The sequence below is a fragment of the Lissotriton helveticus genome, chromosome 5_1 (genome assembly GCF_964261635.1).
Source record: "Lissotriton helveticus chromosome 5_1, aLisHel1.1, whole genome shotgun sequence".
NCBI lineage: Eukaryota > Metazoa > Chordata > Amphibia > Caudata > Salamandridae > Lissotriton > Lissotriton helveticus.
Genome location: NC_136065.1, coordinates 2,078,066,372 through 2,078,082,268, shown reverse-complemented (window position 1 = coordinate 2,078,082,268; position 15,897 = coordinate 2,078,066,372). Strand labels below are relative to the sequence as shown.

Below are 15,897 nucleotides of genomic sequence, written 5' to 3'. Positions count from 1 at the left end.
AGAACATGGACGGGGTATGTCTCACAGATATGTTGCTTAGCCTAGTACTAGAGCAGTGGGTCAAAGAACCATCGCATCAAGTAGATCATCGACTTGATGGCATTTTCTCTGACTGCACGTACCGGTCAAAATCAGCAACTCTACCCTTGCTACGGTCTGATCATCGAGCAGATATGTTTAACATAAAATTAGCCCCCTCATCACACTATACAACAAACATCGACCAGTAAGGCTCTCCCGTAAATGGCATACGATAAATGAGATGGCTGGACAAAGCCGCAGAGAAAATAGCACCAGCTAAAGTCAACAGGAGGAACCGGGACACTCCCTCTGAACCCTGGTCTCCAGTCTAAGACTGCTTAAACAAGCATGTCGCATGTACGAAAGAAAATGGAGACGCCACTATGAGAACTCAGTAAAAGAGAACTACAAGCTTACTTTAGCCACGTATAAAGACTTGATTTTGAAAGAATAACCCAAATATTTTACCCAGAAAATAGAAGCAGCGAAAAACTCCACAAAAGAACTCTTTGCTACTGTCAAACAGTTATCTAAACCTCTAGAAAAGGTGAATCAGGGCATTGACCGAATCTCCTGCAATTCATTGGCTACCTTCTTTCAAGATAAGGTTAAGTCCATTTTTGATCTCTTTTCCTCTAACTCCCCAAACCTACTGATTGATCAAAATGGTCCACAATCTAAAAGCAATGAATGTAAGGTCCTTCTAACTGCTTTCTCAGAATTTTCTCAGGAGCAAATCAAAACTATCCTTCTGCAAACAAAGTCAGGATCCCCATTGGATCCATGCACACCTAAAATCACTTATTTACAGCAGACACAATTTCAGACCACCTGAAATTTTTTATCTAATGATTAAGTCAGGAAAATTTCCCAGTGCCTGGAAGACAGCACTCATCTTTCTTTTGCTTAAAAAAGCTAATTTAGATCCCACAGATCCTGGTAATTAACCTCCTATTTCCAGATTGCCCCTTCCTGCCAAAATAATCAAAAAAGCCATAAACTCTCAGTTGGTCGCTTTAATTGAGGACCAGAGCCACCTAGACCCCTGCCAATTCGGTTTCAGGAAACACCACAGTACAGCATTGGCTTTGTTAAGTGTCTCGGAACAGATCAGACTCATGCTGGACAAGGGCAGCAGTGCAGTGCTGGTCTGGTTAGACCGGTCAGCAGCATTTGACACTGTAAACCACAAAATCCCACTGAATATCTGTCAGACAGAATTCAATCTGTCGCAGCTGGAAATTTTAAATCCCCCTCCTTCTCCCTCTCTTGTGGTGTCCCCCAGGGCTCGTCTCTTAGTCCGATCCTTTTTAACATTTATGTGGCCCCTTTAGCCAAACTTATTAGATCTTGTGGGTTCTCTGCGGTTTCTTACGTAGATGACACCCAATTAGTGGTTTCAGTATCATCCAATCTTACAGAAACAGCAAAGCGTTTTCACAGCTGTATGCAGGAGATTGGAAAATGGATGGCACAAAATTGTTTAAAATTGAATTCAGGGAAAATGGAGGTATTGCTTTTTGGAAAGTATCCCCTGTTTTTGGTCCCAAGTTTGGTGGCCTCCACTTCCATCAAACCACCAGAAGCCTTCACTTTTTCTCTCTTTTGCTTGCCCGCACACCTACAAACAAATCCTGAGCCACATATCGTAAGTACTCACTACAATTAAACTAAAGTCTTTTAAAAAAATCATGCTTCTAGATGACAATGCAACCCGCCTGAAACTTTCCAAATGGGAAACTATGCATATCATACAAAGTCAACCAGTCAGGGTTGTTGGCGAGACAGAGAAGCAGACTGCCAACCCTTTCTTGTATTGACTGAGACTTGATGGTGGTCACCATGTGAAGAGGTGAAAAGTTATGTGCCAAATTCTGCTCTCCTCATTCAACTCAGTTGTCCCACGCAGAGTTCTGACTGGGCTGGATGAGTATTGGCCTTGATATATTAATGAATGTGTTGCCTGTGTTTTCAAATAGAGACTACAAAACAAAGGTAAATCTTAAACTATAAAAAAGCCATCCAAGTGAAAGAGTAATATGTTGGCATCACCAGAACCAGGAAGGAGGAAAAGGGCTGCGGGGAGTCACCTGATGTTATCCATCCAGCTGAACCAGGTTTTGAGGTGGAAGTCTGGGATAATCTTCAGCTCTCCACTGCGTACAGCATCCGCCGCCTGTTTGGCCATCTCATCACAGCGTACGTACCACTGTGGCTTCATCAGAGGCTCCACAATGTCTTTAGAGCGGCTGTTTCAGGGTACAGAGTAGATATGTTAACCTCTTATTCAAATGCCACGTGTTCAACATGTCTATTTGCACAGAACTGCAGATTAACATTTGGAGATGTATACATGTTCACGATTAAACAGAATGTCCAGTTACCTCAGGTACCAAACACACATTTTAGGGAAAAGCTTACTAACATGTAACAATAGTTTTGCAGCTTGAAGACTTTTCTGGATGCACGTGCTGTGCGTTATTCTGACACCGAGTGGCTGGGTCGAAACTGTCCATATGGAAAATGCTACCTACCCAGTATGCATCTGTTCTTCGCATGTACAGCTGTACAATCTCATGCTTCTGCGAAGAACTCTTCCTATTCACGGGGTAGGCGACTCCTGCTTTCGGTGATAGTACGCATGGTCATAAACTATCTTCAGATTGTTTTCCCACAGAGGGTGAGAGAATGGAGTAGTAAAAAATAGAGATGTCCATGTGTATGTATGAATAGTAACAAAAGAACTACAGCAGCTACAGGTACACGGGGAGGAGGGTGGGCGCATGAGATTCTACAGCTCTACATGCCAAGAACAGATGCATACTGGGTAAGTAGCATTTTCCGTTGGAGGCATGTGAGCTGTAGATCACATGCTTAAGCATAGACTATACAGGAGTCTCCCATAATCGGAGGCTATTCAAGTACTGTTTGGCCCACATTCGCTTGTTGCAAGACAACAATTAATGGACAGAATGCAGATCAATGTCACACATTCACCCCAGTACAGAGATCTGGGCCTAAATCCATCGTTTTTTTGCATTCCACACTATCCCAGTTCAGACATGGCCATATGCAAATCAGCCCTGACCCTGTGCCTCATGGGAACAGTCCAGCCCGAACTGCCAAGCCATGTCTTTACTGGACCGGAATCAAGCATCCTAGGACCGGTTTCTGGCTATGAGCCGTCTTCAGCCAGGATAGCTTGACTCCAGTGGTGTGGAGAGCATGGGACTCACATGTGAGCATACCCATCCCACTCGGGGTGCCAAATGCTAAACAACAATTAAGGACAGAATGCAGATCAATGTCATACATTCACCCGAGTACAGAGATCTGGGCTTAAATCCATCATTTTTTTGCACTCCACACCACCCCAGTTCAGACATGGCCATATGCAAATCAGCACTGACCCTGTGCCTCATGGGAACAGTCCAGCCCAAACTGCCAAGCCATGTCTTTCCTGGACCGGAATCAAGCATCCTTGCATTTGGCACCCCTATTTTTGGGGCGTCACAGCCATCTTTATCTAAAAACTCGACCACTCCATTAATAAATAAAGTAAACGGATTTGGAGCCAGCACACACCCTTGTCTCACTCCCCGCTTAACTGGAAAAGTTTCAGTGACTTGACTATTGGCTCCCCATCTAACCTGTGCAGAATTATCTGAGCGCAATCGAATTAAAATGTTTAAGATATTTTTGGGGACGCCCATCCTTAGTAACACCTCCCATAGTTTCTTTTGTGGAACAAGATCGAAAGGTGTGCGCAAATCCACAAAAGCCACATAAAGCCTTCCGCCTTTTACAACCACTTCCTTCCAATAAATACAAATCAATCGAAAGACCTGGTCCAGTGTACTGATTTTAGAACGAAAACCTGCCTGAAATTCACTTAAAATCTGAGCTTCCCTCATCCAATTTTGAACCCTACCCAAGACCTGCTTGCAGAAGATTTTTTGAAGAGAGTCAATAAGGCTGAAAGGCCTATAATTCAATGGGACAGATCTAGCTCCTTTTTTAAAAATTGGCACAATTTCAGCTATATGCCAGGAAGATGGAATAGGGGCACCAGCCAATATCAGGTTGGATATGAAATGTATATATAAACCCCATACCATGTTATCTTCTTTATATATTTATTTTTTTATTTATTTTTTATTTTAGAGTTTTATATAGCGCGAACTTGAACCGAACCGAATCAGTTATCAGAGCGCTTTACATAGCACCAGTTACGTTACATGAGGACACACTTTCATTTTTTTTTTTTTTTTTTTTTAGGCACGGGGAGATTAAGTGATTTGCCCAGAATCACAGGGGGTTTTTGGCGTCGTTACTGAGACTCGAACCAAGTTCCCCAGGTCCGAGGTCGAGCGCCTTAGCCGTTAGGCCAACCCCTCTCCCAATATAGATCATTAGGGATTCTATCTAGACCAGGGGCACGTGCCAACACACAAGAGGATATTGCTGTTAATGTTTCCTCTAGTGAGATGACCAAATTTTCTTCTTCATGCCCCCTGGAGAGATCCATGTCCACCGATGTATTACTAGCTATATAAGGATCATCTCCATAGAGAGGGCCAAAATGCGCAGCCCACTCCTCCGGTTGTATAGTATACTCCAGTGTGGATCCTTCCCCTTTTAACCAATATGCCACATGTCTCCAAAATCCTTTGGGGTCACTTTCCGACAGGGCCACATGTAAAGATTCCCAGAGCGAGTCTTTCCACTCCTTTTTTGCTTTATCAATGTTTCCAGCTCTACTAGTAGAAATTTCTACATGGACCCCTCTTTTAATTGCCCCAATGAGTGTCCCCTTTGCCTTCCTACAGTCCTGGTTAAACCAGGAATTCTTGTTATCATGCTTTAAGGCGATATGATGACCATCATTGCTCCTGGATTTTAATGGTTGGCTCAGTACACTCCTTATCTCGCTGAAAAAGAAGTCATGGGTGGGCCCTAGAGTTATAATAGCGTCATTAAGGCAAAGACCACTCAGATCCTCAATCAGCTGATTTGCTTTCTTTTTTACTATTTCTAGGGCTTCTGGATGTTTCTCTACCCAGGTCCAGTTTAAAGCTTTCTCATTATTTGCCACAGATAGTATACCCACATCGGGGTGTACACTGGGGTTGACTGGAAAGTGGCCTCAGTTAGTAGGGTTAGGGCAAGAGCATGATGGTCACTTACTATCCTTTTCACCACCTTCATATCTAATAGTTGGGGCCATATATTTGGGATAATTAGGCAATAGTCAATACTATTGGTTTTGCCTGGTCTGTTAAAAGTATGTTCCCCTTTTGGATCAGATTTTGTCCTGCCGTTTGTGGCTCTAAGCTCGTTTTGTAGAGTTAATGCAAGCGCCTGTGCCCCTCTCTTTGGCCACCTTACTGTGGGCAAATCTAAAGGGGGAATAGACCATGGGCACTCCCAATCCTCAGTGAGGTCTCGGGGAGTGGAAATAAAAGGTTCGAAAGTGTAGTTGAAATCACCTGCAACTATAGTAGGGGTGCTATCTGAGTATTTGGCTAGGGCATCGTCTAATTTGAACATGGTAGCTGTTTCCTCTGTAGCACAATCTACTCCGTTATAAACATTAAATATTCTGACCTTCCAGCCACAGTATAGAGTCAATTCTAGTGCCAGAATATTCTCTGTATCAGCTTTAAACAACCTAATATTAGCCCCCAGAGATGTTTTACTCAGGTTGCCAGGCCTTCATAGGGTCTACCTTTTTTTTTCTTTTTTTTCTCAATTGCATATACCGAGTAACCACTCCTGTGCGGGGTAGTCAAGCTCCATGTTTCCTGGAAGAGGATAACATCAAAAGTGTCCACAAAACTACACCAATCAGGGTCTGATTGTGACTTTTGAATCCCAGCAATATTCCACACCAGAATACGTAGCTCAGATGTAGGGACTATCCCATCTTCCAAAACTGTGCCGCAGAGCGAACCACCTACAGGCGGATTTTCAGGGTTGTAAAACCAGGGTTGATGTGCCCATGTTAGAGCTACTAGGATTAGTGTGAGAGATGTTTGCCTGAGTTTCTAAACCACTAATGAAATGAGTGGGAGAGGCGGAAAAGGGTAAGCAAATATCCCTGACCAGTTCATCCATAGTGCATTGCGTTTGGATAACGGGTGTGGATACCTGGAGGCGAAGCTTCGGCACTTTGCGTTTTGGGGTGTTGCAAACAGATCTATGTGTGGGACTCCCCAAGCTTGGAAGTAGGGTGAAGAACTTGAGGGGGAAGTTCCCATCCATGTATTTGATACCTCTGCCTGCTGAGGATGTCCGCAATCTGGTAGTTGACTCCTGGGAGGTGTTCCGCTAGGAGATATATATTGTGGTGAAAAGTCCACGTCTTGGGCTAAGTGGGACAGTTAGAGAGAGTGTGTCACCCCTGTTTCTGTATATAACACATAGCTGTCATGATGTCGATTCGTACCAAGACAGCTTTGCTAGACAGGTGATCTTGAAAGGCTTTGAGAGCTAGAAAGATTGCCATCAGCTCCAAATGATTGATATGGAGCAACCTTTGCTGGTGGCTCCACAGACTTTGCACTGTGTGTTGTTAAAGACGAGTCCCCAGCCAGTTAAGGACGCGTCCGCTATTAATACAGTCTGTGGAACCGGGTGTATGAACGGCCGTCCTTTTGACAAATTATGTGTGTTACACCACTACAGAGAGCGATGAGTACTGCCGCTTACCAACACTAGATTGGTTAATAGACCGTGTGACTGGTTCCACTGACTGGCTAAGCATTCTTGAAGTGGACGCATTTGCAGCCTGGCATGGGGAATGATCATGATGCAAGACGCCATCATTCCCAACAGCTGCATAAAAACTCGAGCTGGAAGTGAGTGATTGGCTTGAAACTGGAGAATTAGCGCCTGAATGTTTCGAATTCTGGCTGCGTTTGGAAACGCTAGAGCCCTTTGAGTATCTAAAGTGGCTCCTAGGTAGTTCTAAGTTTTGGCTGGCTGAAGAATTTTAACACATTGACTGTAAACCCCAGTTGGTGAAGTATCCAAATGGGTACGGAAGTATGCTTGCGGCATTGCTGATACGTGCCGGCTTTGATGAGCCAAACATCCAGGTATGGGAAGACATGGATGCTTAGTCTTCTCAGATGAGCAGCTACTACCACCAGACACTTTGTGAAGACTCTGGGGCCAGTGGTGACTCCGAATGGGAGTACCTTGAATTTGTAATGTTGACCTGCTACCACAAACCTGAGAAATTTGCAGTAATCCGGGTGGATTGGAATATGAAAGTAGGCGTCCTTTAAGTCTAGAGTAGACCGAAAGTCGCCCTTTTACAAAAGAGGTAGTACCTGTTGAAGTGTTACCAAATGGAAATGGTCTGAATGTATGTAAACATTTAGTTCTCTGAGATCTAATATTGGTCTGAGAGAGATGTCCTTTTTAGGAATTATGAAGTAAAAGGAATACACGCCCGACCCTTGATGTTGTGGTGATACGGGCTCTATAGCTACTTTTAGTAGTAGTATTGCACCTCTTGTTTGAGGTGGTGTAGATGATATGGTGAAAGTTTGTGTGACTTTGAGGGAATGTTGTGAGGAGTGTTGATGAACTCCAGGCAGTAACCAGAATGGATCATTTGTAGAACCCGCTTGTTTGTTGTTATTGACTGCCACTTTGGTAGGAATTGTGAGTCTTCCCCCGACAGGTGTTAAGTGGTCGGGGGAACTATGGGCAAGTCACTGTTTTGTATTGGACGGGGAGGTACGTGTGTTAGAGCCTCTGCCTTTGCCGCTGTTCCCTCTGTAATGCCCTCTGAAGTAATTTTTCGAGCCGGAGGGTTGATTATTGCCCTAATAGGTGGATGCAGTTTACGAGGAAGTATTTTTAGACCCTGCCCAATAGAAAGAGCGCCGAAAGGAACCACGGCCTTGTGTAGAATGAAGGGCTCCCATAGATTTAGCCACTTCAGTGTCTTTTTTCATCTTCTCTAGTGAAGAATCTACCATTGGCCCAAAAAGGTGTTCTTTATCAAAAGGTGTGTTCAATATGGAGGCCTGAACCTCAGGTTTAAACCCGGATATGTGTAGCCAGGCGTGTCTTCTAAAAGGATACTAGTGTTTACCGCTCTGGCAGATGTGTCAGCAGCATCTAGGGAGCACCTAATTTGGTTGTTTGAAATTAATTGTCCCTCACATACCAGGGCTTGCGCTTTAGACTTATGTTCTTGGGGTGGAAATTGGATGAGTTGTTCCATTTCATCCCAATGCGCACAGTCATATCTGGCTAGCAACGCTTGTGTATTAGATATGCGCCAGAAGTAAGCTGCCTGGGAGGCTACCCTTTACCCTGAAGCATCAAGAAGCTTTGACTCCTTATCTGGGGGTGGAGCGTCTCTAGTAGTTTGGGAGTTTGCCATTTTGTGTGCATTGGAAACTACCAACGAGTCTAAGAGTAATTATCCTCTTATGTCGATAGGATCAGATGTAATATAATTGTAAGCAAAAACCCTAGGCAGTCATGCGGTTCAATTAATCTAACAACTCATCATACCAACAACATCATGATATTTAGGAACTCAGTGTAAATACAGTATAACTATGTTAAAACATATCTGAATTTTATTTGATTTATTACAAAAAGTATTAAGTAATTCATAGATACAATACAACATGATTTCCAAATTAACAAAAATCACAAAATTCACAAAGAACAAAATAATTAGGAAAGGATAAGATGCAACATTAATTCACACATAAATACATAATGAAAAGGTGGCTATGAGGTAGATCTTCTCAACGCGCGTTTCGGCACTAAAAGCGCCTTCATCAGGAGTGCTACAACTTTGTCTTTATGTATATAAGGAGTAACTGATTCAGATCGTAAAGTTGTTGCAAGATTTAAAAACGCAAGACTTAAAGTGCTGTATCTATATAAAATAGATCCCAGTGTCGAGTGTGGTTCTCGATGTCGATTCTGTATAATGTCTCAATATAAATCCAAATATGGGTGTGAACTATCGATAAATATTCACACTTTTAGTAGCTCGCCCTTAATTGTGTGTAGCTCTGAACGTTCGCTTAGTTAGGCGTTCAACGGAGAGCGACTGGGAATGGCAATGTAGTCTATGTACGTATCTAGGTTTTAAAAGCTGAGGGTCATGGGAGAATATGCGGGTCTGTGCGCGGTTTCATACTGCGCTGCACGGGACGAATCTCAGAAAGCCATGCTGAGCCGACAGGATCAGATGGTGCAGGCATGAATTTGTTATCCACCCTAGAGGTAAGGAAAAGTGCCCTGACAGGATCCTTAAATATGTTGTCTACATGCCTGGTCATTCCTTTCAGCATGGGTAACATATGTGTTAACATTTGTGTGCTGTTCAATGTTTCAAAAAAGAAATCATCTTCAAGGGATTCTTTATGTAGCTGGACCGCATGGTAATTGGCAGCCCTGTCTAGCAATTCAATATAGCCTACACTGTCGTCTGGTGGAGTGGGCCTGGTAGCATATAGGTAAGGATCATGGTCTGTGGGGGAGTCAGTGTTGTAGTGATCCCACTCATCTATAGGTCCTGGCTGACTATCATTATTATCATCATCATCATCCCCATCTCAATCACCCTGATTGTCAGGTGTATGTGGTGGTGAGTGCTCAGGTGAAGTTGGCACAGCTAGAGACCGAGGTGAAGGTGGTGATGGAAGAGGAGGAGGAAGGGAAGTATTTGTTCCAATACTTCTCTTCTTTAATGGAATATGATATTCCTCTTTGGTATAAGTCCCTGTCTTTAGAGTCACGTTAGTGGTAATGTATCCAGTTTTTGGATGTATGACCAACATTTTCTGTTTTGGGTCCGGTTTTTGGAGCAGATCACCGAAACAGTGCTTTTTAGGTGACTTTGGTGCATCAGTCTGTTTAGGAACGACATTTTCAGTACCGACGGCTTCGGGGTTGGTGTTTTCTGATCCGTGGTGGTTTTCTGTGCAGAGTGGTGAGTTTCGGAGCCGGACTTTGGCTTCCACCCTGAAGGCTTTGGCTCGGTACCCGACTTGGCGTGGGTTTTTTTTTTTAGCCAGAAGGCTTTTTGGTAGGTTTCGGAGCAGAGCCAGAAGGCGGGCGTCGGAAGCGTGGTCTCGGGATTGACCGGGGCCCGATTGCGCGGGTTGGTCTGGAGCCTTCTTTTTCGGTTGACTTGGGATTCCGGTGAGGTAGGGACTGTACTTACAGTACGTTGTCCATGCGGGATGTCTTCTTCCTGGTCGGAGCCGTCGTTGGAAAAGGAGATCTGTTCCTGTTCAGCTCCAATAGCGTCGCCGGCTTCTTCATCAGAATCAGATCTGAAGAGGTTGAATGGAGCTTGTGTGTTGGCTCTGCACATTGCGCCGTTGAGCCAGACAGTCGCGAAGAGTCTTTTTGGAGTGGAAAGTACGGCACGCGTCACAGTCCTGTTCACTGTGTGCTGGTGACAAACACAGGTTGCATACGAGTCGAACCGGGGGCTAGGCCCGACGGCCTACCACGAGCTCTCCGACCGAAATAGGTTTTTTGGTCAATACCCCTGATACGCGGAGAATGGAATATGCAATTGAAAACAATACCGTCGAGGGCAAGTGTTCTACCAAAGGATCGGCGTCAAACAGGAGCGCAGCGAGTAACATCCGTAAACAAGCGCAAACATCCGGTCCCAACACTAGATGGCGATCTATGCATAAGCATGTGATCTACAGGTCACATGCCTCGAACTTTTAGTTTTTTTCCTCTTGGGTGTTGACTAGTAAGTGTGCACTGCCATCCTTCTATGACATCTGATGTAAGCCCACAGTGCCAAAGTGCAATGTCACCATCTTTAGATTCTAATTCCCATTTTAGTGAATTATTCTCCTTCATGGCTAATTTTATGCATGGTCTACTATTTAATTACTTTTTGTCTAAACATGCCCTTTCATTGGGGGTGAGTGGGTTGAGTAGGAATCCAGGAAAATCTTCAAGCTACAAAAATGTTATTAAAGGTAAGCTATCATTTGCAGAGTGAATCTTTTCTGGATTCATAAGATGTGCACAAATTACGTAGGAGTACTGGATCCATGAGGGAGGTTGGGTTGAGGAATTTGTGTGGTTGGGTGTTGACTAGTAAGTGTGCACTGCCATCCTTCTATGACATCTGATGTAAGCCCACAGTGCCAAATGCAAGGTCACCATCTTTAGATTCTAATTCCCATTTTAGTGAATTATTCTCCTTCATGGCTAATTTTATGCATGGTCTACTATTTAATTACTTTTTGTCTAAACATGCCCTTTCATTGGGGGGAGGTGAGTGGGTTGAGTAGGAATCCAGGAAAATCTTCAAGCTACAAAAATGTTTTTAAAGGTAAGCTATCATTTGCAGAGTAAATCTTTTCTGGATTCATAAGATGTGCACAAATTACGTAGGAGTACTGGATCCATGAGGGAGGTTGGGTTGAGGAATTTGTGTGGTTGCAAAAAAGTATCTCAATGCTTGTTTTCCCACTTGAGCCTCCTGGTTCGTATGAATGTCCACACAGTTTTTCTTTGTGTGAAGGCATTACTTAATAGACATGTAGCAATCATGCCGGAGTCATTTACTGAGACGTCTGTTAAGAAGACTAGCATGCCCCCTTTTCCCCTGGCAGAATGGCCCTTAACCTGTTGTACAATGTTTTCCCTCCTAACTTGTGCCATGTTTGGATGGTCTGTACTATCTATCTTGCGATGCTACTCTTTGTCACTGGTAACCCACTATTTGCTGATAAATATTAAATGAAAAACTGATCCACTTTCCTATATTGATTTGTTTCTTCCATGAATACATTTCTGCTCAAAATACGTCAATCATATGTAGTGGCCATTCTACCTGTGTTTTCGGTTGCTGGAAGAAAGCTGGTTGTTGTACTGACTGATTTACATGAAACTGTTAAGCTACCTTTAGTATGAACTGTGGGATCAGTCTCATGACTAACCTAACGTGTGTCGGCAAGAATGTCACTTGGATTGTCAAAGCTTGCAACTCGCTCACTCTGCATAAAGATGTGATCACAACTAGGAAAGAAAGGATTATGTTTCTTACCCTGTAACCATCCGTTCGTAGCATGTAGGGCTGTAGATTCACGTGCTCTGCATACTCCTGCCATCTAGTGTTGGACTCGGATGTTTGCAACTTGTTTTTCTCCAAAGTATTCTCTTGAATCACAAGGTATACGGGGAGTCCTACATATGTGTGCATTGCGCATGGGTGCCAAATCCATTTTAGATTGATTTTAGTCCAGCGGGTGAGAGTGATATGTACTGGTAGAAGAATGTGGTGTACAGGTGCATTGGTAAATAAGTATAAAATACAAATAAAGAAAGATCTGCCGCAAGAGCCACAAGCGTCCAGGGAGGAAAGTGAGCACATGAAAATCTACAGCACTACACGCCCGAACAGATGCTTAAAGGGTAAGTAACATTTTCCGTTCGTACCGTGTGTTGCTGTAGATACACATGCGCTGCATAGACAGCAAAGCAGTCCTTCGTTTTAAGCGGTGGCTAGCCAAAGGATGGAGCAGATGTTTGAAATAGGGTCCTTAGGACCGTTAGGCCAACCAAGGCTTGCTGCCTAGCAAGAACATCCACAAAGTAGTGCTTGGTAAATGTGTGCGGGGTTGACTAAGTAGCTGCTTCACAAATAGCATTTAGTAGGATGTTTCCTAGGAAGGCCATGGAAGGAGCATGTTTTGTGTGGAGTGCTTCCTGGGGGGTACAGAGAGAACTCTCTTGGGTTTAACACCTTGGGAGCTTCCTAAATAGACCTCCCCAGTGCTGCGCTGTCCATTATCCAGTGCTGAACTGGACGTCCAGCGGTCGCACGCAGCACTGGGGAGGTAGTGCCCGTGACGACCGTTGGCCGACGGCAGCACTTATGGGGTTAAGGCTGCAAGTTTGAACACACCAACGTAACCATCTAGGAATTTCTGCTTTTGAGATAGGTTGCCTTTCTTGGGGGTTGCTAAAAGTTACAAACTGCTGGTCTGCTTTACGAAAGGACTTGGTTCTATAAATGTAGTAAATGGGAGTCCTTTTCACATCTAAAGTGTGGAGGGCTCTCTCTGCCACTGTCTGTGGCTGTGGAAAAAAGACAGGGAGTTCTATGGTCTGGTTGAGATGAAAGGGAGAAATAACTTTGGGCGGAAACCTTGGATTGGCTTGAGATACTACTCTATCATTGTGGAGGTGAAAGTAGTGTCCCCAAAATGTGAGTTCTTGCAGCTTACTACTGCACCTTAGTTAAGGTAAAGCCACTGGAATGAATATGCTACTTACCAGTATGCATCTGTTCTTGGCATGTAGGGCTGCTGACATTCATATCTATAGAATAGATCGCCGCCTAGTGTTGGGTCCGGATGATTGCACATTGTTGTCCTGGAAGAGTCTTTGAAGTATCACGAGATAGGTGGCTCCTCCCCTGGACTACAGTGCGCATGGGCATCGACTCCATCCCCAGATTGTTTTTAGCCATTGTGGCGAAGATTGAGTGTAACAGTGTGAGCGATGACCATGCTAAGAGTAAGTGTAAATTCTGCAGCCGCTACAGGCGCCGGGGAGGAGGGTGGGCGATATGAATGTCAGCAGCCCTACATGCCAAGAACAGATGCATACTGGTAAGTAGCATATTCAGTTCAAGGCATGTGGGCTGCTGAATTCCTATCTATAGCATAGAATATACAGCAGTCCCTCCATTAGCGGCGACCGCCTGTGCCAGCTGCAGACGTTTGAAAAAGTGTTTTTAGAACAGCCTGCCCTACAGCTGCTTGCTGCTTGGAGTGCACATCTACACAGTAGTGTTTTGTAAATGTGTGTGGGGTAGACCATGTGGCTGCTCTACAAATGTCTTCTAAAGGGATATTTCCAAGGAAAGCCATGGAGGCCCCCAACTTGCGGGTGGAGTGGGCTCTTGGGGGGATTGTTAAAGTGCGCTTAGCTTTTTGATAGCAAATTTGAATGCACTTAACGATCCACCTGGCTATACCTGCTTTGGAATTGGGGTTGCCTTTGTGTTGTGCGGAAAAGGCAACAAAGAATTGTTTCGACTTCCTAAAATCTTTGGTCCTATCGATGTAGTACATCAAAGCCCTTTTGACGTCAAGAGTGTGGAGCATTCTTTCTGCCACTGTCTCAGGATTTTGGAAGAACACAGGCAGTTCAATAGTCTGATTGACATGGAACTGTGAAACTACCTTTGGAAGAAATTTAGGGTTAGTGCGCAGCACTACCCGGTTGGAGTGAATTTGTATGAATGGCTCTTGTACAGTGAGCGCCTGGAGCTCACTAACACGTCGCAGTGACGTAATGGCTATTAGGAAAACCACTTTCCATGTTAAGAACTGAAGCTCGCATGAATGTAGAGGCTCAAAAGGTGGACCCATCAGCCGGGTGAGGACCACATTAAGATTCCATTCAGGAGCAGGTGGGGTCCTGGGAGGAATGACTCGTTTGAGCCCCTCTAGAAAGGCTTTAATGGCAGGCACTCTGAAAAGGGAGAGATGCTGCCTGTTTTGGAGATAAGCCGCTATGGCGGATAAATGTATTCGAATGGCAGCATATGCCAGATTGCATTTGTAAAGATGTAACAGATAACAAATGATGTTGTGCGTGGACGCGTCAAGCGGGTCAATGTTGTGGTCCACGCAATAAATGACAAACCGCTTCCATTTTGCAGCATAGCATGCCCTGGTAGTGGGCTTCCTTGCCTCCCGAATGATATCCATGCAGTCAGGAGGCAAGTTGAGGTAGCCAAACTCTAAGACCTCAGGAGCCAGATCGCCAGGTTGAGCTGTTGCGGATCTGGGTGCTGAATGTCGCCATTGCTCTGCGTCAAAAGTCTGGGTGTGAGGTGCAGCCTTTGATGCGGTACCACGGAAAGTTCTAGAAACGTGGTGTACCATGGTTGGCGTGCCCACGTTGGAGCAACCAGGATGAGCATCATCGAGTGTTGCTTTAGCTTTCGTGCCACCAGCGGTATTAGAGGTGCTGGGGGAAAAGCGTACGCAAATTTGCCTGACCAGTTCATCCATATCGCATTGCCCTGCGACTGTGGGTGCGGGAACCTGGCGGCAAAGCTTTGGCATTTGGCGTTTTCCTTTGTGGCAAACAGGTCTATCTCTGGATGACCCCACTGCTGGAAGTACGGGTGGAGTACTGATGGATGTATCTCCCACTCGTGCATTTGGTGGCTGTACCTGCTGAGCAGATCAGCCATCTGATTGTCCTTGCCTGGGAGGTGTTCCGCCATGAGGAGATGTTCCTCTGAATGGCCCACTTCCACATGCTCCGAGCTAGATGAGACAACTGTGGAGAGTGTGTCCCTCCCTGCTTCTGAATGTAGTACATGGCCGTCATGTTGTCCGTCCGGATCAACACGACTTTGTTGCACAGATGTACCTTGAATACCTTTATTGCCATGAAGATTGCCATCAGCTCTAGGTGGTTGATGTGCATCTTCTTTTGCTGCGTAGTCCATAGTCCCTGCACTGTGTAGTGGAGTACATGAGCTCCCCAACCATGGAGAGAAGCGTCCGTCGTTAGGATGATCTGTGGAACAGGCTCTTGGAACGGTCGGACTTTGCAAAGGTTGTGTGGATTCCACCAATGCAGAGAGTTGTATGCACGACCGGTCACCAACACTAGGTCTTTTAACTGCCCGTGAGCCTGATTGCAATGACGTGCTAAGCACTCTTGAAGCGGACACATATGTAGTCTCGCGTGCGGGACTATGAAGATGCAGGAGGCCATCATGCCTATCAACTGCATGAACACTCGTGCTGGAAGCGAGTGTTGCGGTCTGAATTTCTGTATCAGCAATTGAATGCTGTTGATTCTCACAGAATTTGGCTACGC

At 44.8% G+C, this 15,897-nt stretch overlaps 1 protein-coding gene across 6 annotated transcripts in view; it reads right to left on the bottom strand.

Annotated features, from left to right (window-relative positions):
* The window catches only part of VARS1 (valyl-tRNA synthetase 1), a 205,901-nt gene that overhangs the window by 79,590 nt on the left and 110,414 nt on the right, over positions 1–15,897 (bottom strand). For all 6 annotated transcript variants that reach the window (XM_078646021.1, XM_078646024.1, XM_078646022.1 and 3 more), the window contains exon 17: positions 2,112–2,270. In XM_078646021.1, the coding sequence (XP_078502147.1) occupies positions 2,112–2,270 (159 nt within the window). The remainder of the gene's footprint in view (positions 1–2,111; positions 2,271–15,897) is intronic.